Genomic DNA, 27,087 nt, shown 5'->3' with positions numbered 1-27,087 from the left:
GCAGATGCAGAGAATGGACTGGAGAACTCGAGGTTTGGGGGGGGCGGGGGGTGAAGGGGAAGCTGAGACAAAGCGAGAGATTAGCACAGACATATATATAGTACCAACTGTTAGATAGCCAGTGGGAAGTTGTTGTATAACAAAGGGAGTCCAACTCGAGGATGGAAGATGCCTTAGAGGACTGGGACGGGGAGGGTGGGGGGGACTTGAGGGAGGGTGGGGGGGGAGTTGAGGGAGGGAGGGAATATGGGGATATGTGTATAAAAACAGATGATTGAACTTGGTGTACCCCCAAAAAAATAATAAATAAAAAAAATAAAAAATAAAAAATAAAAAAAACACACTGAACTGAATGAAAGTGAAAATACAACACACAAAAAATTGTGGGACACACCTAAGGCTGTGCTAAGTGGGAAATTTATGGCACTAAATGCATAAATTAGAAAAGAGGAAGTCTCAAATCAATAATCTAAGCTCCCATCTCAAGAACCTAGAAGAAAAAAGAGCAAAATAAACCCAAAGCCAGAAGAAAGAAAGAAATTATAATAAAGAGGTATGGAGCAGCAGGGAAGTAGATGTGGCTATAAAAGGGCAATATGTGGCTATAAAAGGGCAATATGTGGTAATAGAAATGTTTGCATTTTCATTATATCAATGTCAATATTTTGGTTGTGATATTGTTCTATAGTTTTGCAAGGCATTACCAGTGGAGGACACTGGATAAAGAGTATGTGGAATACCTCCATATTATTTCTTACACTTCATGTGACTACAATTATCTCAAAATAGTTTAATTTTAAATACAAGCAACAAAATAGCATTTTCTAACAAATACAAAAAGAATAATTACCCAGAATATACAAAGAATTTCAACAAATAAAATATTTAAAAGATGATAAAGTAGAAAAAATGAGGAAAAGATTTGAAAAGGCACTTCACAAAAGAGTAAAAGCAATATGATATATACTGCAGTACACACACCAGATTGGTTGTGATGAAAATCTGACAATATGCAATGTTAGCCAGGACTGACCGAGCAATGTGAGCAAGGTTGAGCAATGTGTATGAACTCCCGCATTGGTGGGAGGTTAAACTGGTACAACTTCTTTGGAAAACTCTTAGGCATTATCTTAAAATGCTGAAGAGATACATGCCCTATGATCTAATAATTCCACACTAGGGTAGCTCCTAGATAACTGTGTGTTTATGGGCACCAGGATAAATATACAGCAATGTTCATAGCAACATTCCTTGTCATAGTCCCAAACAGCAAATAACTCAAATGCTCAACAGAAGAATGAATAAATAATATCTGCATATTCATACAACTGAAGAACATAGAGCAAACAAAGCCAGATGACCAGACAGTACATACACCTTAAGAATAGGATTTATGGGAGGAAACCAACAGCAGGTTTGGAAGTCGCCTGTGGCTCACTGCATTTGGAGTCAGCACACAGGAATGAGAGGGATCCTGGTCCTCACATGAATACGGCTATACAGTGTCTCCTAATCAGCTCCCTCCTCTGTCACTGCTGATGAGAGAGATCTGAAAACCATAGAGTGGCTGCTTGACAAGGGCTGTGATCCAACAGGTGCATGACACAACAGAATGTGGCTTCTAGCCCCACTCACCACTTCATCGTACATCAGGTAGGAGTGCACAGGCTGTTTCTTGACAAGATAAGGGGCAAAAGGCCATTCCCTGATATGGCAGACAAGCATTCCAATAGAGTTGATATTCAAATGTAGCTACTTTCCATGGAGCTCAAAAGCCAGCTCCTTTTCTGGGAGGCCAGCCTGCAGAGCATCTTGGGAAAGTTAGCCCTTTTTTCTCAACCTCTGTAGTTCTCCACCTCCAATTTCGGTGTGGCCTCCATGCATCATACCCCATTCCATCAGCAATATATACCATTTCAATCTATAGGCAACCCTGGAGAATGGTTAGTACAGTGACTAGGGCAGTGGTTCTCAAATTTGTGCTGTTGGAATCACCTTGAGGGCTCATCTGCAGATGGCAGATCCACGGAGGTCTCTGAGAATTTACAGTTCAGAAGAGTTCTCAGGTGATGCTAATGTTGCTGGTGCGGGAACCACACTTTGAAAATCTCTGGAAAAAGGAAAGCCTAAACCAGGGCTAAGGGAGCTTACACTCCAACAAGAAATGAGGTACCAGAGTTCTGACTGGGGTACGTTAGATAACTATACTGCGTTTCCCCATTTGCAGAATACAGATTATTCTACTTGCTACTAATTGTAATCCATAAAAACAGGATGTGCTGATTAGGGCACAGACCACCTTTTTGCTATAAGATTATGAAGATCAGTTCTGTGATCTAAATCCACCCTGGTTAAAATAACAACAGGGACTTCCCTGGTGGCACAGTGGTTGAGACTCTGGGCTCCCAATGCAGGGGGCTCAGGTTCGATCCCTGGTCAGGAAACTAGATCCCACATGCCACAACTAGGAGTTTGCATGCCACAACTAAGAGCCCACATGCTGCGACTGAGGAGCCTGCCTGCCACAACTGAGACCCGGCACAACCAAATAAATTAATTACTTAAGTAAAATAATAATAATAATAATAATAAATAAAAATAAAATCATCCTGGCTAAGGAATCCAGGCTAATCCACTCAGTGACTAGAGTGGTCTCATAAGCTATAGCATAACTGGCAGATTTCCTACTGTCTTCAGCCTCAATTACCCCCACCCAGGAGTAATACTATGTAGTGTCTCCTAGTCCTCCCCCCCCACTGCCAACTGGGAAGTTTTCTCCTTTACATCTAAGCCAGGCGGTGGCTATGGGCCCAAGAATCACAGAGAACATGAAACAGCTGGGTTATCACCTTAGCTTCTAGGTCATGGTCAATGGAGGGAAACAGGTGACAGTCATTTGATCACACAGGAAAATAGCCTAGGAGGGGCATATTATGTAGTCCGTTGTCGTCTGTGTGCGTGTTTGTGCGTGTGTACACGTGTGTGTGTGCATTGTGTGTAGTTAAAGTTAACATTCATAATTACAGGGCTTGAATAAAAACTAACCAAGACCTGTAGGATTGCTCCCATGTCTTTCCCAATCACCAAGAATCCTGTCATCCCAGGAGGTAGGGAAAGAACTTAACATGGAACTTAAGTGTCCATTGTTCACAGTCAATTTCACAGGCAGAGTGGGTAGTATAATTCAATGGAGTATGATAGGAAATTGTGAGTAGGTAGTATTAGGAAACACTGGAGTGCTTCAAGCTCTCCTTGCCGCATCCAGTAACTGATGATTGATCCAGCACTGTGACAGATTAGCAAAGGAGCCACTGTTAATAAGTGATGCATGGAAGAATGGGTGGCCTGGGTGACAATCCTCCTGAAAGGATCTAAGTATAAGATAGTATGTACTTCCTTTAAATGCCTCCCCTGGTTTCAGCTGTTCTCTTATTTCTGGTGAGAGGCTTCTTCTGAAAACATCTATAACTGGCCCAGCACAATCAGCTTAACAGGAACCCAGAAGTAGCCCTATCACCACCAATCTCCTTGCTCCATGGTCCCATAGTAGTCGGACTACATTTACTTACATCCATAAGTGAGGACACCTAGCACAATGCCCATGTGGCAAGGTTTACAATATCAAATGCAGAATAAAGGTATTAGTTGGATGGGCCACCCCTACTCAGCCTCATGACACAGCAGTGCCTTCAGGTTAGATATGCCTACTCTTAGTACAGCGTATTGTACAGACTTCCCAACTGCCAAAGAGAATCAGGGTTTAGGAAAAGTGCAGAGGTGTAGAAAGGAACATCTAGGTTCAGGTTCATGTACTACAGCTGTACTACTCCACTTATTTTCCCATCCCCTAATTCCCAGGTCCCTAACAGATGGCTGAGAGCATATAGGCCCTTGCAGGGTTTGCTGGGCAGAATCCTAAGATGGCCCCTGCTATGGTCTGAATGTGTCCCTCTCCCCCAGTTGGACTCCTAATGCCCAATGTGATGGTATTAGGAGGTGGGGCCTTTGGAGATACTTAGGCCATGAAGGTGGAGCCCTGATGAATGTGATTAGTGCTCTTATGAAAGAGACCCCCAAAGAGCTCCCCAGCCCCTTCCACTATGTGAGGACATATAGAGAAGGTGGCAGTCTGCAACATGGAAGAGGGCCTTCACCAGGACCTGACCATACCGACACCATGATTGTAGACTTCCCAGCCTCCAGAATTGTGAGAAATAAAATTCTGTTGTTTATAAACTACCCAGCCTGTGGTATTTTGTTATAGCAGCCCAAACAGACTAAGAGAGACCCCAAGATTCCCTGACTTTTGTACACATGTACCTTTTCCCAGTTGTTCAATCATACAGTGATCTAAGTACTGTAGTGAAGGAATTTTGCAGGTGTAATTAAGTTCACAAATCAATTGACTTTAAGATATGGTGATTATCTAAATAAGGCTGACCTAATCATATAAGCCCTTTAAAAGCGGTTTTCTCTGGCTAGTTTGCAAAGTGGAAGTCAAAGAGCCATGTTCTGGCTGGTCTAGAAGGAAGCAAACATTCATTTTGTGAATTGCCTATGGCAGCCATGTGGCAAGAAACTTCAGGCAGCCTCTAGAAGCTGGGTCCTCCACTGACAGCTAGCAAGAAAATGAGCACCTCAGTCCTACAACTACAAGGAAATGAATTCTACCAACAACCAGTGAGCCTGGAAGATGACTCCAAGCCCCACATGAACTACAGCCTTGGCTAACACCTGGATTTTCATCCTGATGAGACTTTGAGCAGAAAAATCCAGCTGGAACTGAGCAGAACCCCTTGTGCCCCGCCGGCCACCCCAAGTACAAAGGCCCCTCCACGTGTCCTGCCTCTTTTTTATAGAAAAGCTGAAGTCTCCCAGGGCTTCCTGAGTCACAAAAGAGCAGGCTCAAGCAGCTAATGATTAGGACAATAGAATCACAGACTCAGTGTCTGATGCACATTCCTGAGTTGTTCTACAGATACTGTAACTGCCACCAAAGGGAAAAAGCTAACTGCATGATGACCAGACTGCACCCATGACATGAACTGCTCCATCTTCAGAAATATGGAACCTATGGCTAGCACAATTTCAAGAACTGGCCTTAAGAGAAAGTGATTAACACTATTGCTCATAATAATCGATATCTTTGTGGACATCGAAATAATAGTAGCTTGTTCTGCCTTTATATGTAAACGAGCAACTACAACGGTCAGCAAAGAGATAATACAGATCCACGTCAGCATGTTCCACTCTAAGAACATGGTGCCCCATGTTAGCATGAAGGAGTCACAGAAGACCAACCTTCACCCATGATCCCATAGAAATGGAATGATGTTCTGACAAGCAGGAACTTGTGAGCTCTCCGCAGGAAAGAGCTCTCCGCGGGAGGTACCCTTTTGTCTTGCCACTAACCTTAAACCAGGCACCCCCAGGCTCTACTCATCTCTGGCCCTAGCACGCCTTTCAAATCTTCTAATCACATAATAGCTTGCCTAATCTGTTGGTTCTTTCTGTAGATCAAAGAAGTAGAAATGAAGTAATTATCAGATGACCAGATCTCTTCCCTGGCTTCCCCTTTGGTAATACTGTGAACAAACTGTGTGAACAAGATAGCATCTAAAGAAAAATCACAAAAAGTCGACAAGCCTGCACACAAGCCTGCAAAGTGGGGAATGGCAATAAATCTGACCCCTATCTCTATGATTAACTGAGATTACTTCCCTTTTTCCCTTTAAAAATTTTCATGGCTGGGCAGAATCTTGGGAGATGGTTTTAGGGGGACAATGAATCCACCATCTTCGCAGATTGCTGGCATTATGATTAAAAGCAACTTTCCTTTCTACCAACATCTGTCTCTCTTACTGATTTTTGAGTGGTGACCAGCCGGACCTGATCTGGTAACACAGCCACACCATGCTTCAACTTCTGACCTATAGACACTGTGAGATAATGTGTTGTTTTAAGCCACAATGTTTGTGGTAATCTGTTATGCAGCAATAGAAAACTAACACATAGGGGACAGATGTATTCATTAAAGAATTACACAAGCAGTGATTGTCTATGATAGAGAGTTTCAGAGTTCTCTGTTTCCACACTCTGCAGGCAGTGAAAGGCATGGAAATATGCTATTAAGCTACATGGACATGAAGAACACTCCATTATCTTAGTGGATGTCTAGATATACCAGTAGTAAATGTTACCGAACAAAAATTCATGTGCCAAACACATAGTGAGGCCAAACAAACCGAAACATCAGAGTCTGGAGCTGAGAAAGGCTTATTGTAGAGTCAAGCAAGGAGAATGGGTGGCTCATGCTCAAAAACCCCGAGTTCCCCGATGCTTTTGGGGAAAAGTTTTCATAGGCAAAATTTGGGGTGAGGGCTGCAGGGTAGTGTGACTTCTTTTGATTGGTTGGTGGTGAGATAACAGGTTGATGTTTCAGGAATCCTATGCTCAGATGAAGTTACCATCCTCCACCTGTGTGGGGGCCTTAGTTCCTGCAAAAGAACTCAAAGATATTGTTATGTATATCCCTTGAGGAGAAACCAGGATCCTGCTTTAATGACTGAATTACAGTTTCTCTTTTCTTTTTTTTTGGCTGTGCTGCATGGCATGTGAGATCTTAGTTCCCCAACCAGGGATCAAACCTGCGCCCCCTGCATTAGAAGTGTGGCATCTTAACCACTGGACCACCAGGGAAGTCCTGCACTACAGTTTCTTGATTGTTCCTCCTTTGTTTCTGTATTTCTTCACTTCACTGATTAGAAACTGTTTAATCTGCTCTTTGGAACTCAGGAAGGTCTAGAAGGCTGCAAATAAGAAACGAGGGGACACAGAACTGCTTTTGTGCCCAGGAGGACCCCACAAGGTTACGTAAAGTCATTCCTCTAATGCTTAAACTGAATGCGGGGAAGTTCACAGGACAGCCAATGCTTGGGTTTTAGAACCCAACCAATCTAAGATTCCAGAGGGGTAATTAAATAACAATTCCTCAGCCCTCATCAGACTAACCAGTTTACCTCTGCAATCTCAAAGTGAGGAGGTACAATCTTTGGGTCTTCATCATTCCTGTCTTCTCATGGGCTGTGCCGTCATCTAACATTCCTTCTATCTTACACATAAGCAATCCAATTGTACTTGTCCTTTCCTGTGCCTGTGTATTTTTTTCATAAAACAGTATTGGGGGTCATCAATCATCATTTCTGATCCCTTGATCTAAAAGCCATAACCACATGGCATTATAAGAGTTGTTGGCTCACTCAGTCCTCCCTGCAGTTAGCTCCTCCACTTGGAGGTGGGGATGGGAAGTGTGATGGTTAATTTTGTCAATTTGTCTGGACCACTGGGAAGCTCATTATCTGGTTAAACATTATTTCTGGGTGTGTCTTGAGGGTGTATCCAGAAGAGTTTAGCATTTGAATTGATGGACTGAATACAGCAGATGGCCCTCCCCAATGTGGGAGAGTATCATCCAGTTAGCTGATGGCGTGAATAGAACAAAAAGGTAGAGGAAGGCTGCTCTCTGCCTGATTATACAGCTGGGACATTGATATCCTCCTACCTTCAGTGCTCCTGGTTCTCAGGCATCAGACTTGGACCAGAATCTACACCATGGCTCTCTGGCTGTCTGGCCTTCTAATTACACCACTAGCTTTCATGGTCTCCAACCTGCAGATACAGATCATGGGACTTCCCAGCCTCCACAACTGCCTAAGGCAATACCTTATACAAACAATTCTGGCCCATTTCTCCTAATTAATTCATATTTTAAAGTGTTAAGAATAAAGAATACACACTGAGCTATATAGTGGTAAAGGCGCATCTTATCTGCAATTTAATCTCAAATGATTCTGGGAGAAAAAAATTTTTGTAATAGATTTTTCTTAACTTTGAAAATATCAAAATAAAAAATTAGAAAAGGAAGGAAAGAAACAAAGAAAGGCATACTTCAAGTAAAATATTTTCATCTCCTTTTATTGAAGGAAATAAAACTCGTGCTACAGAGGCAGTGGTACCTCAGAGCATGACAAGGTAGCCATTGGGGCTGCATGACAAGCCACAATGCTGGCCAGGGGTCCTACCATAACAGCAGGACCAAAACCACAAAGATAGCAGGAGGTAGCAAACATCCCCAACACCCAGTGCAAGCATTTCCATTTGCAGAGAGCTTGGCCATGCATTGTAAAAACAGGGTCCCCTCACAGCTGGCAGACTGTCATCTCAGGCCAACAAATGCATCCAAAACTAACATGTAGTCTCAGATTTGGAGATCTTTCCCTTTGACCCAAAGATTCAGGCCATCAGAAGATCTGAGTTAATCTTTTAGCTCCTTATTGCAGATGGAAAAAGAGGCTGAGTTCTTGAAACATATAGGTATAGCTGGACAGGTGCTGATGAACAGCCTTGTTCTAAAAGCAGCCAATTTTTTTTTCCCTGACTTCTCACACTGCTCTCACCTAGCATGTGCCCTAGGAAACCTCTCAATGTTCTAAACAAGCCTAAAATGGGGGCAGCAGCCTAGGGGGATTTAGGGAGTCAAAAGCTGCTACATAGCCAAGACCATTTCACAAGAAACAGCATGGGGAACACTGTTGGGTCAAGATCCTCCCAAAGAGCTGCTAGAAGCAAACACAAAGGAAAATGTGGGATCTCTCCCTCCCATGTCAGGATCAGCTGTGCCAAAGTCATGGTCCAGAAAGAAGAGCCATTTCATGTCCCTGGCAGAATATCAACCTCCACAGCATTCCTCAATCTATTCCAATTTTCAAGTACAATAATGTGTTTGGGCAGTTTGGTAGCAGAAAAGCAAGCACTAAAGAAAAATATCAACCAATTGCAAATTGATAATGTTATGAAGCCAAAAATTCATACAGTCAAGAACTGATTGGTGGGGAAAGAATTCTTCTATGTAGAAAGAGGAGTCCAAGGGTTTATTCATATAAGCCCTTGATCATAAACCACTCTCATATCCACAGATTGGGAGCAAATTCCTTATTTTAAAATGGCCGTCATCCGATTAGTCAATTGCAGTTCTCTTCAACGCTGGACACATGGTTTTCAAGGATCAAAGTCTTGAGAGCACTAGATCAGGAAAGGGGAGGAGCAAGACAAGGAAGAGCATCAGGGCTGGAATTTCCGAAATGAGCATTTATTTCACAGAAGGTGCGGCACAATGAGGCTGGGGTGACGTGGTTTTAGTGATTGTTCTTGGTTGCCTCCTTTGCTGCCGCAATCAGTGGAGTGAGGCTGGAGAGGGGCTTGGCAATCTTCAGGAACTGATGCTAAAAAAGGAGAAAAAGAACAGAAGATACATGACAATTTACCAATCTTCCTCAGCAACCATCACAAGATGTTAAGGGCATCCATGTTTGCACAAGGCGTTGCTTGGAGAGCTTCAGATCATCATCCCCAAATTGAAGGATATCTTTAAAAGATAACATCATTTTGGAGAACTGTTTGGCAGTATCTACCTATAGCTAAATACATAGCTATCTTACATCCCAGCAATTCCACTTCTAGATATAATTCCAAGAGAAGTGAGTCTGCGGATCCACCAGAAGACACACATAAAAATGGTCATAGCAGCTTTACTTATGACAGTCATAAATGAAAAGAACCCAAATGTCTAAGTGAATGGAAGAATGAATAATATTATATTCATATAATACTGTACAAAAATTAGAGCAACAAAAAAGAATAAATAATTGGTACACTAACAACAGGATGAATCCCACAGACATTCTGTTGTGTGCAAGAAGCCAGACATGAGAGAGTTCATATTCTATGATTCCATTTTATATTAGGTAAGACCAAACTATGGTGATAATCAGAATAATAATTAGCTCAGAGCAAAGGTTATTAACTGATCATGACCCAATGGTACATTGTAGTCCTGCATTTCAGGAGCATTGATCTAGAAATTTATTGTTCTATCCTTGAATCTAGTAAAGCTAATTAACCCAAGAAGGACTTCAGTGGCTTGCTTCTTTCCCAAATCACTTTCACTGGGCTGTACTCTGGGCCACACTCACAACTATTAAAGAAAATAACCTTGGAGAAAACACCATATGAAATCTACCTTTACATTTTCAGTAAAAAAACATTATGGAAAACAATTCCTTATGTAACTCAGAGACTCTTAACTAAAAATGACTTTTCTCATATTTACTAGTGAAAAAGCTTTGTGTCTTGAGGATGTAGAATGTTTCTTCCATTTGATAAGAAACATAGGAACAAACATATTTCCTTTTCTGTCCTCGCTACCAGGAAACTAAGAACCAAATCTGATGTTTAAACAAAACTATTTCACTCAAATGATCAGCATATTTGATTCTTCTGCCATCCTCATAAGTCTCTTTTATTAATCATATTGTATATGTGTATACACACACATATAGACATATTTACATATATTTTTCACTGGAAGTGCTTCCACTTCTTTTTGGACAGAGATAGGATATAAAGAGGTACTGAGAACAAGAAGTTACTATTACTACAAAAGGAATAAAAGATCTTGGCTAAATCATGAAGATATGAATTCCAACATAATGCGCTATGTATTTCTGTCCATATATGTGTTCTCACAGGAGAAACACGTGACGCTTTCATGACTTAAGATTCTGGAAGTCATGGTTTTAAATACTTACAATGTACAGTAACAAGTTAAAGATTCAGTGTTCTCAGATCACATGTTTATACAACTCCCCTCTGAGCTGAGAAAGCAGCATGATCCAACACCCAAGTGGGAGGCCTCAGTATCCTTCTCTGTGCAATGAACAAAGCAGACAAGATAAGCCCTAAGGTCTTTCCAGTTTTAACACTCTCTGAGCCAAGCAGTGGCCAAAAGCATACACACTTGAGAGCCAAACAGACATAAGCTGAAATCCTGGATCCACTGTTTATCAGCTACATAATCATGGGAAAGTTACTAAACACCTGAAAACTTAGTTTCCTTACCTATAAAACTGGGAAAACAAGAACCTATATCATACAGGTTATTAAAAAGAACAGATGATTATGGAATCTAAAAATGGTACTGATGAACTCAGTGACAAGAACAAGGACGCAGATGCAGAGAATGGACTGGAGAACTCGAGGTTTGGGAGGGGGCGGGGGGTGTAGGGGAAGCTGAGACGAAGCGAGAGAGTAGCACAGACATATATATAATACCAACTGTAAAATAGATAGCCAGTGGAAAGTTGTTGTATAACAAAGGGAGTTCAACTCGAGGATGGAAGATGCCTTAGAGGACTGGGACGGGAGGGTGGGGGGGACTCGAGGGATGATGGAGGGGGAGTCGAAGGAGGGAGGGAATACGGGGATATGTGTATAAAAACAGATGATTGAATTTGGTGTACCCCCCAAAAAATAATAAATTAAAAAAAATTAAAATAAATAAAAATTAAAAAAAAATAAATAAAAAGAATAGATGAAACAATATATAAAGTGCTTAGTGCCTAGAATGTGGTAAAAATTCAACATAATGTATTTATTATTAGTTATATTATATCAGGAAGAAAACTCTAGAGGGCATTAATCTTTCAATAACTGCATTTTAATACCTAATTAACAACATCATCTTGAGACTTAGAATGGCATTTGCATAGTTCCCAAAGCTAAAGGTTTCCAGAACTAACCTCATATGAAAGGCAAAGGATCTTATATTATACTGCCTGTTATAAGGGGGTTTTATTCCCAAAGGATGCTAGAAACTAATGGGTTACACTTGGCAGAACCCAGATCTCACATCTAATAGACCAGTGCTCTGCAATAAGTAACTCTGATTACAAAGAGATGCTAAATATGAGGGTGAGTCAAAAATTATCTGTACTCTGGTTATATTAAAACTGTTAAAACTACAGCCAGATGTGGATAATTTTTGACTCACCTTCATATATTCCAGAGGGTAACATCCCAATGAAGGTTTAAGCAATTCCACTTAATTCAACAACTATTTTCTGAATATCTATTTTTTATTGAAGTATAGTTGATGTACAATGTTATATAAGTTACAGGTATGCAATATAGTGAGTCACAATTTTTTAGGCTATACTCCATTGATAATTATTATAAAATATTGGTTATATTCCCTAGGTTATACAATATATCCTTGTAGCTTGTTTTATACATAATAGTTTATATCTCTTAATCTCCTACCCTTATAATGCCCCTCCCCCCCTCCACTGGTAACCACTAGTTTGCTCTCTACATCTGTTTCTTTCTTGTTATATTCACTAGTTTGTTTTTTTACATTTCACATATAAGTGATGTCATACAGTATTTGTTTTTCTCTGTCTGACATTTCACTTAGCATGAGATCCTGCAAGTCCATCCACGTTGCTGTAAATGGCAAGATTTCATTCCTTTTATGACTGAGTAGTATTCCACTGTATATATGTAAGTATATATATATATATATATGTATATATGTCACATCGTCTTTATCCATTCACCTGTTGATAGACATTTAGACTGCTTCCATATCTTGGCAATTGTAAATAATGCTGCTATAAATATTGGGCCACATGTATCTTTTCAAATTAGTATTTTTGTTTCTTTCATATATATATACCCAGGAGTGGAACCACTGGGTAATATGGTAGTTTTTTGAGAAACCTCCATACTGTTTTCCATAGTGGCTACACCAATTTACATTCACACCAAGAGTGTAGGAGGGTCCTGTTTCTCCACACTCTCTCCAGCATTTATTATTTGTGTTCTTTTTGATGACAGCCATTCTGACAGATATAAGGTGATATCTCATGTGCTCACTGTGGTTTTGATTTGCATTTCCCTGACGCTTAGCAATGTTGAGCATTCTTTTCATGTGCCTGTTGACTACCTGCATTCTCTCTTTGGAAAAATGTCTATTCAGGTCTTCTGCCCATTTTTTAACTGGGTTGTTTGCGGTTTTTTTGTTGAGTTGTATAAGCTGTTTATATATTTTGGATATTAACTCTTTACTGGTCATATCATTTACAATTGTTTTCTTCCACTGAATACCTATTTTGAGTCAGGTCCCAGGCATAAGAGGAGACCAGAGATTACTAAGATAGAAGTTATAATCTAGTAAGAAAGACAGAATAACTAACTTTAATGTAGTACAGTATGGTAGGTCCTGCCCTGCCCCCCTCAGTTGCTCTGTCTTCATAATACAAAAGTAAATGTGAAAGCTTACAGATTAATCACTGTCATCAAGTTGCATGTGATACTTATTAAATCACCAGTTGTCAATGAGAAATTGTACCTGAGACATAAATGTTAAATACAAATAATGTGGTCAGCTAAAAGCAGTTTTTGCAACCATATTAAATAATTATGCTGTAATTTCAGGATTAAGCTGGTGAAGTATAAAAGGCTTGGTAAACCCCCAACTCCAGGTTCCCCACGACCTGGCAGGATCTCACTCCAAACAAGAAGACTATACGGGACTTCCCTGGCAGTCCAGTGGTTAAGACTCCACGCTCCCACTGCAGAGGGCACAGGTTCGATCCCTAGTCAGGGAACTGAGATCCTGCACACTGCATAGCACAGCCAAAAAAATGTATGAACAAACAAACAAGCAGGCTGTCATCCCCACCATCCAAGAGAGTTTCCAATGAAGAAATTGGGAAGACTTGAAAAGCTGCACTAACTATCCTCTAAACTAATGTCTCTGATATATCCTTTACTGAAAATCTATCTTCTGAGCTTATCCCAGTAAAATATAACTTGTATAAGATTTACACATCAAAGAGCTTCTTCTCATCAAGACTCACTCAAACTCTGCCAGACTAATTCAGGCAGAACAAAACAAGCACCAAAGGAAGATACAAGCAAAGTTCAACAGGAGTTCAGAAAGTAACTCTATATAAGATACAGCCTAGGAGAATATACAGTTTTAATAGGCTGAGGAAGAGTCTAAGGGAATAACGTGAGCAGAGGCCCAGCAATAAAGAAGATGAGGGAACTAGGAATACAAATTGAGCATGGGATGTGCTAGGAGATAAGCCTAGTTCTGCAGCAGCCAGTACCTCACAGACAAAAACGAAGCAAAAAAAAAAAAGCTTTGGTTTAGTGATTCCTTGAATTAGGTGCTTCCCTGAATAGGGACAGTTACCTGCAGCAGCTCTTTAGCTGAACCTCTCTTTTCCACATCCATTTCAAGACAGCGGTTCAGAAAGTCTCGGAAGATAGCTGACAGCTTCTCTGGGTTCTGAAGCTCCGGAGTTCCATTGGTGGCGATGAGGTACAAGGCCTGGCAATACAAACAGAGAATTGCCTTGGGCTCCAACTGGGGTTCTCTCTTGGTCCCCAGACAGGCCCTCTAGAAATATGGTCAGCTGCTTTCTCCCTTCAGAACACAAAGAGGCAGCTTTGATATACTGGAGAGAATATGAGCTAAGGGTCAGGTTTAACATGTAAAGGCCACATAACCATGTGCAAGCCAGTCAACTTACAACTTCCTCATCTGTAAAATAGGGATGATAATAGTGCCTATCTCACATGTCTGTAAAATAAAACAAGACAGTATATTGAAAGCAGTTTGTAAGCTTATGAAGTGTGTTACAGACCCAAAGGTTTATTATTATCCTTGATTATAGATCTAAATGGTTTATTATTCATTTAGCCTGATGAGTTAAACACCTGCCCATTTGCTGAAGGAAATTATTCCTCGTGCCTTCACCTCAGTCATCTAAAAATTGATCTCTTCTAGCAGGAGAGGAATATATAAAGGAAGTGTTCTTTAAATGAGCAACCTGTTTCACTGTTGCCATCCTGGTCCCCTAACATGAAGCATCTCCTGGGAAAGGTAAAGAAAAACATAGTCATACTAAACCTTTTAAAGCACTCAGCACTTTAACTCAAAGGGTTTTCACAATTACTATCTCACTTAATAACCACAATAACTCTGGGTAATATGCAGGGCAAGAATTATCATCCCCATTTCACAGATAAACTCGAGAAACATAAAGAGATATGCCCGGAATCATGCTGTTTACACAAGCTCATGTCCTCTGACTCTAATCCCAGTCTTATTTCTATCATACCCTACTGATATCATTTTCAAGGCCACTCTAAAGTGGAGGAAGATGAGTGGCATGTGGATCCACAGGGCAAAACTGGGAGCCAAGGGTAGAAACTACGGAAGGTAGTTTTAGTTTGACACACTAAAGCACTTTTCAATAATCAGGGCTATCCAAGAGGTATCCAGCTAAGATTAGACGACCACCTGTCAGCAACAACACTCAGGGAATTCCTGCACTGAATGGGAGGCTGGAATAAATAACAAAATAAAAGCAATCAAAATAACTCTCACATTTGCCCATGATCAAAATTACCAACCTACTTACATCTGTATTCACATACTCTGTTTCCCCTCTCCTATTACAATGGATAAATTGTCCATATTCTAATCTAATGCTCTTTACTTCAGTGCTTGATCCAACCTCCCTCATCTACTTACGGACATCACTCCTACAGATGTCATTTCTCTCTTGTATATGACCATTTTCCTCTCCACTAGATCATTCCCATCTGCACAAAAACATGCTATGATATCACCAAAAAAAAAAAAAAAAATCCCTCCCTCAACTCCACTTCTAGATATTGCTCCACTGTTACCTTAACTGCAAAATTCCTTTAAAAGAAAACAACAATGAAAAGTAAAAACTAACTGCTTATTCATGCCTTCTCAACTTCTTCTCCCACTCTGGTGGATTTACTCTAATTAGGCTTTCATCCCTATCACTCCAGTGAAACTGACTGTCAAAGTCATCAATAACCTTCACACTGGCAAATCTAATGATCATTTCTTAGCGTTATCTTAAATGCAACCTATCAGTCACACTTCACACAGTGATCCATCCTCCTTCTGAAAACACTTTGTCCTTTTGGCCTCCAGGACACTTCTCTCAGTTCTCCTCCTACCAGGAAAGCCACTCATTTGGTCACTTTGCTAGTTCCTCTAACCTGCAGACATGAGAGTATCCCAGGTCTCAGTACTCTCCCCTCACTCCCTAGGTGAGTGATCTCATTATCATCTAGCTCTGATTTTTAAATAAACCAATTATATAATACCTACTAATAAATTTATATTTAGAGTCCTGAACTTGAACCTCTCACCCTTGAACTCTGAACTCTTATGCCCAATTCTACTGAGTATCTCCGCTTGGATGTCTAATAAACATTTCAATTTAACACAGTCAGAACCTTGCTCACTTTGCTCACTCACTTCAGGGACAATGACCTCCTTGGTTTCCCCCAGGATAGATCAAGCATGTTCTCAAAACAAGTTCTTTAAATACTTGACAGCTGGAAAACTCTTAATGTCAGATTAATCTCATGGCTCACTCCTTTATTTTCTTCAGATTTCTCCTCAAATAACTTATAAGAGAAGACTTCATTATCTACCTAAAATAAAACAGCACATTTCTCCCTCCTTCCCCCCTTACTCTGCTTTTTTTCACCACTTTTATCTTCTGTTATTATATACTGATTTGTTTTATTATCATTAGAACAGTTTCTTGTCCATGATAAGAACTTAAGTAATCACTGAATAAATGCATGAATGACTGCTAATATACCTTTTCTCTAAACATTTATACTTTAAATTCAACAGTGCCTAGTTTTATCCAGAAAAGAGAAATCCAACAGCCCAAACATCCTGATATGGGACTAGTAACACTCACTCTCAGAGGGTTTTCATTGAGGTATGGGGGCTCCCCTTCAATCATTTCAATGGCCATGATGCCTAGGGACCAAATGTCAACCTTAGGTCCATAGGCCTTCCGTGTCACAACCTCTGGTGCCATCCAGTATGGTGTTCCCACCATGGTGCTCCGTTTGCTCTGCTCTGGGGTGATCTGGGCACAGAATCCAAAATCAGCTAGAAAAAGAAAAGACAGAAAGGATTTATATGTAGGGTATTCCTCCTACAAATATTGACTATGTGCCTACCTCTAGGTATCAAGCTCTGCCTGCATCCTAGCCACTGCACCTCTTGTCTCTCCAAATCTGGATCACATAACTGCCACCTTCCTGTCCGGCTCTTAGCCTGTCTCCTGTTCAGTCTTGAGGAGGAACATCACAAATACCATCTCTGGCCTCCTATCCCTCCTCGAACCAGAAGCACTACGCATTAAAGTCCAAGCCACCCATTTTGAACTTGATTACTTGCTCCAATTCTGCTTTCTTCTTGAAAACCATTCCCATACACCAGTATCTGGTAACTAGGTCCTTGCTTTATTTCCTGGGCATGAGTCCCAGACTTAAACCCTATCACCTGCAACTAGGCATGGCCCTGCCTTAGTAAGTTCTTCACCCTGTGCCCCAGGGCAGAGACGGCTAACAGTCTTCCCATAAGCAGCCCATCCACCTGTGACACAACCTGTTTGTCTGGTCCTTACACTTTTGTACAAAATGTTCTGCCTGCAGTTCATTCCCATTATATTGCAATTATATGTTTATTTAATTATAAGGCCTTCAATAAGAAAGACTATGTCTTCTTAGTCATTTTTTTCATTCCCAGAGGACCCAGCACACAACAGACATTTAATAAAAGTTTGCTGAATGAATGACTGAATGAAAGAAGTTACACTAAACTCCTTTTTCTAATTATGTATTTTTGTGCTTCCCATACTAGACTGAGAACTACTTAACTACAGGCAAAAATATCCTCGGTGCCCATCACAGGACCTAGCACATAGCGGGCATTCAGTAAATTTTTTTGGCTGAATGTATAAATGAATGGGGAAAAAAAAGAAACATCATCCTATATAGTGCTGAGTAATATAAAGTACCTGTATATCCAAGGAAATAAAGATTCTCTGAGCAGTCTTATAGCTACTCTTACATGATTACTATCCCAGAGGAGACAGGGTCCCACAAAGAGAAGTATTATCACTCCTACTCACTTAGCTTGACGGAGCCATCCATTCCCAACAGGATGTTGTCACTCTTGATGTCTCTATGAATAACTTGGTTCGAATGAAGAAACTCCAAAGCCTGCAGGCACTATTGAAGTGATGTGGGCAGAGGGAGAAAGAAGGACATATAATATGAAGACTTACAGAAAATCGCTAATCCAACCTCTTCATTTTATGATAAGAAAAGTGAGGTCCCCGTGAGTAAAAGGACTTACTCCAAATAAGTGGAAGAAGCAGGTCTAGAACCTAGTCTCTGTCTCCTGGCTAAGCACTCTTTTAACACTCCGTGCTGCCTTATACCCTTCTTACACCTGACTATACCTTATTATAACATAGCTTATAATAGTTTTAAGTACAGGAGTTCCTCCAAAGTATTTTAGAGTTGTTTACAGAACATTAGCACCTTGACAAAGAACCTGAGGCAAAAAAAAAAAAAAATACTGAGGAAGAATGGAAAGGATTTTGTAATGAAACAATTGGAAGAAAGTAACAAAGTGACAAGAGTCACATTTGGGAAACTATAGACACATGGAAATGATATTAGGAGCAGTGAATTTAGGAGGATAATCTTATTTTGGTGAGAAGATAAATTTGTACTCTTTGGAGTATGCTAGTTTTTATATTTCTATAAACAATTGCAGATGAACGTCCAGTAGGCAACTGCAGATGTGAATCTTGAGTTCTGTAGAGAGGCTGGACTCAAAATAAATGTTTACAAGTCATTCATGAAGAGGTGATTTTTTTTTTTAAGTTATGGTAATGGTTGGAACTGGCAGATGGTATAGGAGATAGAGGAGAAAGAAAAGAATCTTAGAGAACACCTAGACTTAGCAGGCAGGATGAGTAACATTAGAGACTAAATGGAACAATGAAAATGCCTGTTTCTGACCAATAATACTATTCTAGACAAATTTCTTACTCCCTCTGGGCTACTGTTTTCCCATCTGTAAAATGTGGGGATCAGAAAAGATAATCTCAGGGTTACTACTAAATCTACTAGTTTAAGTTTATAACCCAAAGCTAAAATTTTAGAGGCTTCCATCATTTCAAAAACACTGAAAATGCAAACCAATTAGAAGATATCATTTAAATATTCTCAACTTAATACTTCACTTTCTAAGAACATACCAATGGCTAAATTAAAAACAAGCCAATATCCAGAAGTGGCTTTTCCCTGGAAAAATAAGACTTGCTTTCCTAAGGAGGCTAGAGACCTTGGCCTCCAGATGTCAAAAATTATAAACACAAAAGATGATTTCAAGAAACTGGAACCATCATGCATTGCTAGAGGGAACATAAAATGGTACAGCCACTGTAGAGAACATTTTGGCCAGTCCTCAAAATATTAAACATAGAGTTGCTATATGACCATAAGTTCCACTCCTAGGCACATACCCAAGAGAAATGAAAACATACATTCAACCAACAATTTGTACGTGAACATTCACAACAATATCCTAACAGCCAGGAAGTGGAAATTACCCAAATGTCCATCAATTGATGGACAGGTAAATAAATAGAATCTTATTTGCTAATAAAAGGACATATGCTATAATACACATGAAACTTCAAAACATTATGCTATACTAAACTGAAACGTACTATGCATATATTACATGATTGCACTTACATGAAATGCCTGGAACAAGTAAATATATAGAGACAGAAAATAGATTAGTGGTTGCATAGGACTGGGAGGGATGGAAAGAGAGTGGGGGAGTGACTGCTAATAGCTATGGAGTTTCTTTTTAGGGTGACAAAAATGTTCTAAAATGGATTATGGTGATGGCTGTTTAACTCAATATACTAAAACCCATTAAATTATATACTTTAAATGGGTGAATAATATGGTATGTGAATTATACCTCAAAAAAGGTATTTTTAGAAAGGGGAATTATCTCTAAGAACTTAAAGATAATAGTAATTCCACCTATTTAGGTAATATTTTCAATGTTTTTCCAAATGCTTTTTGATGCATATTGTACCCCTAAGGTATATACAGTGTGAATGTTGCAATTCCTAAGATAAATCACTTGAGGCCTATTGATTTCCCAAAGCATGCATTTGCATGTATTTTCAACCAGTAAAAGTCAGTTCCTGGGGTGACTGAAAAATATCTTAGATATTACAACTGTTGTGGCTTTCCAAAGGTCCCCAGTATATATAGATACATACTTTATCTATGGTATTAAATTTCATGGAGGGAAAGTGACTAGGAAAAAAATGTCTTAAAAGGTTCCTGGTGGGGGAGGGAAGATAATGAAACAAAAGTTGAGAAACTCTACCTTAGTGGTAGACCAAAGAAAAGAAATCAGCTCTCCTAAGAACCCCAGGCTTATCTTTTCTTTTTCTTTTAAATCTTTATTGGAGTATAATTGCTTTACACTGTTGTGCCAGTTTCTGCTGTACAACAAAGTAAAAGAGCCACATGTATACATATACCCCCATATCCCCTCCCTCTTGAGCCTCCCTCCCCCCCCCCCCCATCCCACCCCTTTAAGTCTTCACAAAGCATCAAGCTGGTCTCCCTGTGCTCTGTAGTAGCTTCCCACTAGCCATCTATTTTACATTTGGTAGTATATATATGTTGACCCTACGCTCTCATTACGTCTCAGCTTCCCCTTTCCCGGTGTTCTCAAGTCCATTCTCTACGTCTGCATCTCTATTCCTACCCTGCCACTAGGTTTATCAGTACCATTTCTCTAGATTCCGTATATATGTGTTAGCATATGGCATTTATTTTCCTCCTTCTGGGTTACTTCACTCTGTATGACAGACTCTAGGTCCATCCACCTCACTACGAATAGCTCAATTTCATCCCTTTTTATAGCTGAGTAATATTTCATTGTATATATGTGCCACAACTTCTTTAACCATTCATCTGTCAATGGACATTTAGGTTGCTTCTATGACCTGGCTATTGTAAATAATGCTGCAATGAACACTGTGGTACATGTATCTTTTTCAGTTATGGTTTTCTCTGGGTATATGCCCAGTAGTGGGATTGCTGGGTCATATGGTAGTTCTATTTTTAGTTTTTAAAGGAACCTCCATACTGTTTTCCATAGTTGCTGTACCAATTTACATTCCCACCAACAGTGCAGGAGGGTTCCCTTTTCTCCACACCCTCTCCAGCATTTATTGTTTCTAGATTTTTTGATGATGGCCATTCTGACTGGTATGAGGTGATACCTCATTGTGGGTTTTTTTTGTTTTGTTTTGTTTTTAGCGCATGGGCTTAGTGGCTCTGCAGCATGTGGGATCTTCCTGGAGCAGGGATCGAACCCATGTCCTCTGTATTGGCAGGCGGATTCTTAACCACTGCACCACCTAGGAAGCCCTCATTGTGGTTTTGATTTGCATTTCTCTAATGATTAGTGATGTTGAGCATATTTTCATGTTTCTGTTGGCCATCTGCATGTCTTCCTTGGAGAAATGTCTACTTAGGTCTTCCGCCCATTTGTGGATTGGGTTGTTTGTTTTTTTGATATTGAGCTGCATAAGCTGCTTGTGTATTTTGGAGATTAATCCTTTGTCAGTTGCTTCATTTACAAATATTTTCTCCCATTCTGAGGGTTGTCTTTTTGTCTTGCTTATGGTTTCCTTTGCTGTGCAAAAGCTTTTAAGTTTAATTAGGTCCCATTTGTTTATTTTTTATTTTATTTCCATTATTCTGGGAGGTGGGTCAAGAAGGATCTTGCTATGATTTATGTCATAGAGTGTTCTGCCTATATTTTCCTCTAAGAGTTTTATAGTGTCCGGTCTCACATTTAGGTCTTTACTCCATTTTGAGTTTATTTTTGCGTATGGTGTTACGGAGTGTTCTAGTTTCATTCTTTTACATGTAGCTGTCCAGTTTTCCCAGCACCACTTATTGAAGAGACTGTCTTTTCTCCATTGTATGTTCTTGCCTCCTTTGTCATATATTGGGTGACCATATGTGTGTGGGTTTATTTCTGGGCTTTCTATCCTATACCATCGATCAAAAAAAAAAAGAATCCCAGGCCTGTGTTAATTCCATTAACCTAAGTGTGTATGTGTTCTAGATCCCAGGGTTTTTAATGAAAATGTGGTCATATTTTCCAGGACAGTATTGATTTAACATGATTTTATTTTTCCTAATTTTAAGACTACATCTGTATGCCTCCAAATCTTGCATCATCAAAACCCAAGCATACTGATCCCCATAAAATTCTGAACCTAATCTTCTAATCACTTAATCTTCTACTTTTTCCCTAATTACCAAACTTTTCTATTATTGGGCTATCAGAAAATTCCAGTTTATTATCAGCAAAGCACCCAATATGCTCAATTTCTCCGAATACTCCCTTCGTCTTCTTGCTCAAATGAAGATGTGGCTATCCCCTGAGGACACTGCTTCTCATGGAGGCTTTGTGAAGGTTTTCATTTCCCTTCTTATACAAATGTTTTACAGACTTTAGACATTTAATAGCAATGAGGAGAGAGGAGAATACCTACGCAAGCTTTGTTTCCTATTTCTTTTGCCTGGAAGTATTTTACCCTAGATTTTTGCTTGACTTACTTTTTCACATCATTCAGATCTTTATTCAAATGTATGGCCAAACCTTCCCTGACTACTCTGTCTGAAATAGGACCTCCTCTGTCACTATCTTTTTACTCTGCTTTATTTCCTTCATAGCACATGAATAAAGCAGGAAAGCAGAATAAAAATATGATTAAAATATATAACCATATAAAAGAAATAAAGGAAAACAAGTGTTCACAGTTTTTTTCACAGCAGTCATTTTTAAGAGGTTGAAATTATGTGTGATATTACACATATGTAATATCTATATGTTATATTATATATATAATCACATATTATATTATATATAATTATATGTTAATTATATATATAATATTACACATATTATATATATTATATATATATAGGGGGTTTTTTGGGAACTTTCTAACTTTCAGAATACAGTTATCTTTAAAGAAAAAAGAATGGAGATAAAAATTTCAAAACAGGTATAATAAGAGGATGATGGGCAAGTACAACTAATTTCTCCCACCTTTACAGTGCCCAGGCTGAGATCCCATCAGATGCAGAACTTTGAGATACATGGATACGGAGGCCATGTCCTGCTCAAGTCTGGTTGGCCATTGGCCTTACCTCACGGCACACAGCTGCAATCTGGCCTTCATCCATGCAGGTTTCTGTTACCACATCCGTCAAAGAACCTCCAGCCAAATATTCCATGACAACCCACAGCTCATCTCCCACGAGGTAACTGTAGGAGTAAAGATAAAGAGTGAGAAGCAATAGAATACAATGAGCCACAGCGGTGGCTTTCAAAGGACAAGAATATACACAGAGTGACTCTGCATTTCCCTCAGCTCTGGAAGAGTCTAGGGTTCTTTTTTCTAAGGAAAAGCAGAATCTGTGGGGCAGAATCACTACTTCGGCATCTCTTAAGGATTCACCTGGAGAAAACAGAGCAGACAGTTCTGTGAAGCCCCAAAAGACAGAACTAAAATCATTAGGTTGAAGATGTAATAAAATTTTATTTGATCATAACACAAAGTAGTACTTTCTAAAATTAGGCATGACTTCCGCCTCTAGAAGCATGAAAGTAGAGAGCGCCCAAACATTTGACAAAGATGAGATCTGGAGTCCATGTTACCAATATTAGGGAAGTCACTACATCCTTGAGAGTTCTATTAGATCTGAGATCCATGAGATCTGTACTGGGTCTTGTTCAAGATTCCATCCCCAGAGAGTGTGGCACAATAGATGTCAATATTTACTGAATAAATCAATGAGTAAAATAAAAGATAACTGTAAATGTTAATTGAAGTACCAGCTATAAAAGCCACTGAAAAGCTGTAGAGTTTTATACACATAGCCATTATGCTGACAATGACCTCCATTTTGATGTCTCTGATTCTAAGAATGGATTAAATTCAGTAAGGTCTGCAAAACCAAAGCTGCTTCTGGAAGCCAAGGGTTGCCAATTAGTACTGTAACCCTAGAGAGATTATGGGGCTGACATTAGTTAAAACTGATAGTCTCACTCAGGAACTGGATCACTCAGCTCTGTTATGTGATACATAAAAAGGTCACTTAGCCTGTCTCGTCAGTTTCCTCAGCTATAGAATAAAACAAATAACAACAAAGATAGTCCAGAGCCCTACAGACTCTTGTGCCAGCTTTAGACAAAGAAGTAGACTGGATTGGTTTGAGCTGTGTGGTATGTCATCTTATCTTCATCCCAATATTGGGACTACTGCTGGATAGATGGGACACTACTGGAAAAACAAATGATCTCAAGTAAAGAGCAATATTTGAATCCTAGTCTCTTGCCTATGAATCAATCCAGTCACCTTTCTATAATACTATGCATTCTTTATACATCAAGGTCTTATAGTATTTTAATGTCCGTGAAGAATAAATATGACACATTAATTTTTCCTTCAACAATATCTTTTGAGAGAGAAGCCTAAGGGGACTTGGACCAAAAGAGAATTCACGACTGGGTAAAAAGCCCTCAAATGGCATAAGCCTATTTTCTCCTTAACAAATGCACATTTATAGAATGTCCCCCAGCACACTGAGAAGACATTTGTCAAGTTGGACTGACTGGGGGGAAAATATGGGGGTACAAAAGATTATGTGGACATGGACATAGCAGAGTCCCTTTACCTGGGCCTCACACATCACTCTTAAGACCAGATTCAGGTTGTCTCAATTACCTTGTGGCTGTACACCGTGCCAAGGTACCGTCATAATTCACATCTCAAAGTAAAGCCTCAGAGCATCACATATTTAGAGAAGGAAAAATGTGAAGGAGTGCTCTGGGAACTCAAAAAAACCGCAGACTCTCAAACGCAGTACCTTCACTGAATGCTCCAGTTACGAGTACCCATCCTTTTCCTCCAGCAAGAGCTCCTGGGTATGTTTTCCTACACCAAACTGGGAACTATTTGATGGCATGGACTGAACCTTATTTACTCTGACTACACAATATAAGCCTCTGGAAACACCAACAAAGACATGATCAATAAACAATTTATAAGTCTTCTAATCCCATTGTCAGAACACAGATTCCTTCAATCACATACATTTTATTGTTTAGTTATGTCCACTAATGGGGAATACACTATTTTATGAGATAGGCCATACCCTTATCCTGAGCCAAAATGTGGTACTTTACAGCCTTCAGAAGTTTTTCCATGCTTTATTCTCCATATAATCAGTTCTTAAAAGAGATAGAAGGGTGAATAATAATTTTCAGAGTATTCTTCAGAGTCAGTCATGACCCACATCAGGGAGAGACAATCATCCCCCCAAAGAAGGCTTTATTCTCTACAGCTATCAACATCACCTGTTGGGAAAGTCAAAGTGCAACTCCTTTCCTCTTTAAAGAAATGAAAGTTTACCGGTTCTAGATTCAGAGCAGAAATCTGGCATAATCTGGTAGTAATGAAAACAAGCTGGCAATGCAATATAAATAGTAAAAAAAATTAGAGTCCAAGATTTAGTCCAATATCACCGCCACCTCTGATGCCTCTGAAACCTAGGCAAGAAGCTCACTTTCTCTGTTCAGATATGGGAGAAAAGAATATAGTATGATGGGAAGATCATGGACATTGATGCTAGGAATATTCAAATCTAAACCCCTCATTTGTTACTTATTGGCTTATTGGTCTTGGACAAGTTATTAACTTCTATGAACCTCAGTTTCTTCATCTGTAAAATGCAGACAATAAACCCTACCTCATAAGGAGATACTACTATTCATGAAAGTGCTTAGTACAAAGAAAAGTATAACACAAATATTAGCTACAACCCTTATTATTATCTTAAAGAGCAGAATTCTTATGGGCTGGAAAGACAGGCTAAAATAATCAAAATGCAGTTTATTCTATGTTACCAGTTTATGGCAAGCTCTTCTTAAAAAAAGGATCAGAGATTTGAATTGACTATAAACTTACCATGGATCAACAATGAAATAGAACTCTTGAAAAAAAAGAATGAAATCAAGTTCTGTAGAGTTTAAAACAAAGGAAGGGTCCCACTCTCTCCATATTGGTCAAATCTCAAAACGAAACATTGAGTATCACATTTTAAGAGAATGCAGACAAATGAGACGTTACTCAGCAGGGTAAGCAGGATAAGGAAAGATCTGGGATGCAGAATGATTTAAAGACCTACATGTTTGACTCAGGCAGATGGGCTGAATGGCTTCCCTGAGGCAGAACAAACAGTACCAAGACCAGCTGTGAGATGCTACAGGGCAGCAGGATTCAGCCTAACCCAGAAGACTGTGCAGCAATCAGAGGTGTCCAGCAATATGCAGGGTCAGAGGCAGAGAGACAAGCATCATAGACGATTCTTAAATGGAGGCAGTTCTGAGTGCTGGTGTTGCCTTCTCCTCTAACAGCTCCACCACCCATCCTTCCCAAAGGCCCTATTTCTTTGATAGGACTACCACTCCATACCTGTCCAAATAGTTCACAATATTTGGGTTCTTGTTTTCCCTCATAACCAGGATCTCATTAATAATCAGCTCTTTCTTTGGCTGCTGCTGAAGGTTCATCTGCTTAATGGCCACCTGAAATGAGAGTACATTCAATGTACAACCAGAGTCACTCCGCATTTACTAAGCACCTACTAGGTACCAGACATAAACACTAAGAAGACAGATGAATAAGATATGGTCTTAGCGCCTGAGGAAATCACAGTCCATCATCGGAGACGAGTGGTACTCAATGTGAAGTCCCCAGACCAGCAACATCAACATTATCTGGAAATGTGCTGGAAATGAAATTTTCAGGCCCTATCCAAACGTACTGAATCACAAACTCTGTGGGGTTTTTTTGTTCTTGTTTTTGGTTTTTTTGCACAAACTTTCTATTTAATGGAAAAGTTCACTTGCTAAGTATGAGGACCATTTATTACTTGGCACTGGTATTGGTGTCACTGAAGGTGAGGATAATACATGGTTATGAAGAATTTAAATGAGGAAGTGAAAGAATTTAAAAACTGATCTTTCCATACATCTCTCTACCTTCTTAGATCTCTACTTAATCCAAGCCTAGTAAATAGGGACTTCCTTTTCCTCAGAAACTCTGTGCTTTAATAAGCCCTCCAGGTAATTCTCATCTGCACCAAAGTTTGAAGATCAAACTTGCTACTAAATAAAATACTTAT

General features: G+C 39.6%; 1 protein-coding gene across 11 annotated transcripts in view; it reads right to left on the bottom strand.

Annotated features, from left to right (window-relative positions):
- Positions 1 to 7,956: 7,956 nt before the first annotated feature.
- The window catches only part of PAK1 (p21 (RAC1) activated kinase 1), a 137,268-nt gene continuing 118,137 nt past the window's right edge, over positions 7,957 to 27,087 (bottom strand). For 6 of the 11 annotated variants that reach the window (XM_057748791.1, XM_057748793.1, XM_057748800.1 and 3 more), the window contains 6 exons: positions 26,376 to 26,488; positions 23,047 to 23,164; positions 17,895 to 17,994; positions 16,671 to 16,867; positions 14,099 to 14,236; positions 7,957 to 9,281 (listed from right to left, as the gene is read on the bottom strand). In XM_057748791.1, coding sequence (XP_057604774.1) covers positions 9,195 to 9,281; positions 14,099 to 14,236; positions 16,671 to 16,867; positions 17,895 to 17,994; positions 23,047 to 23,164; positions 26,376 to 26,488 — 753 coding nt within the window. In that variant the 3' untranslated portion in view covers positions 7,957 to 9,194. Of the gene's footprint in view, positions 9,425 to 10,646; positions 10,765 to 14,098; positions 14,237 to 16,670; positions 16,868 to 17,894; positions 17,995 to 23,046; positions 23,165 to 26,375; positions 26,489 to 27,087 lie in introns of all 11 variants that reach the window. The other 5 variants (XR_009055447.1, XR_009055448.1, XM_057748796.1 and 2 more) reach the window with 5 other exon arrangements.

This window comes from Hippopotamus amphibius, chromosome 9, assembly GCF_030028045.1.
Source record: "Hippopotamus amphibius kiboko isolate mHipAmp2 chromosome 9, mHipAmp2.hap2, whole genome shotgun sequence".
Taxonomy (NCBI): domain Eukaryota; kingdom Metazoa; phylum Chordata; class Mammalia; order Artiodactyla; family Hippopotamidae; genus Hippopotamus; species Hippopotamus amphibius.
Note: the sequence above shows the minus strand (reverse complement) of the source record. Positions and strands in the feature narration are given on the sequence as shown.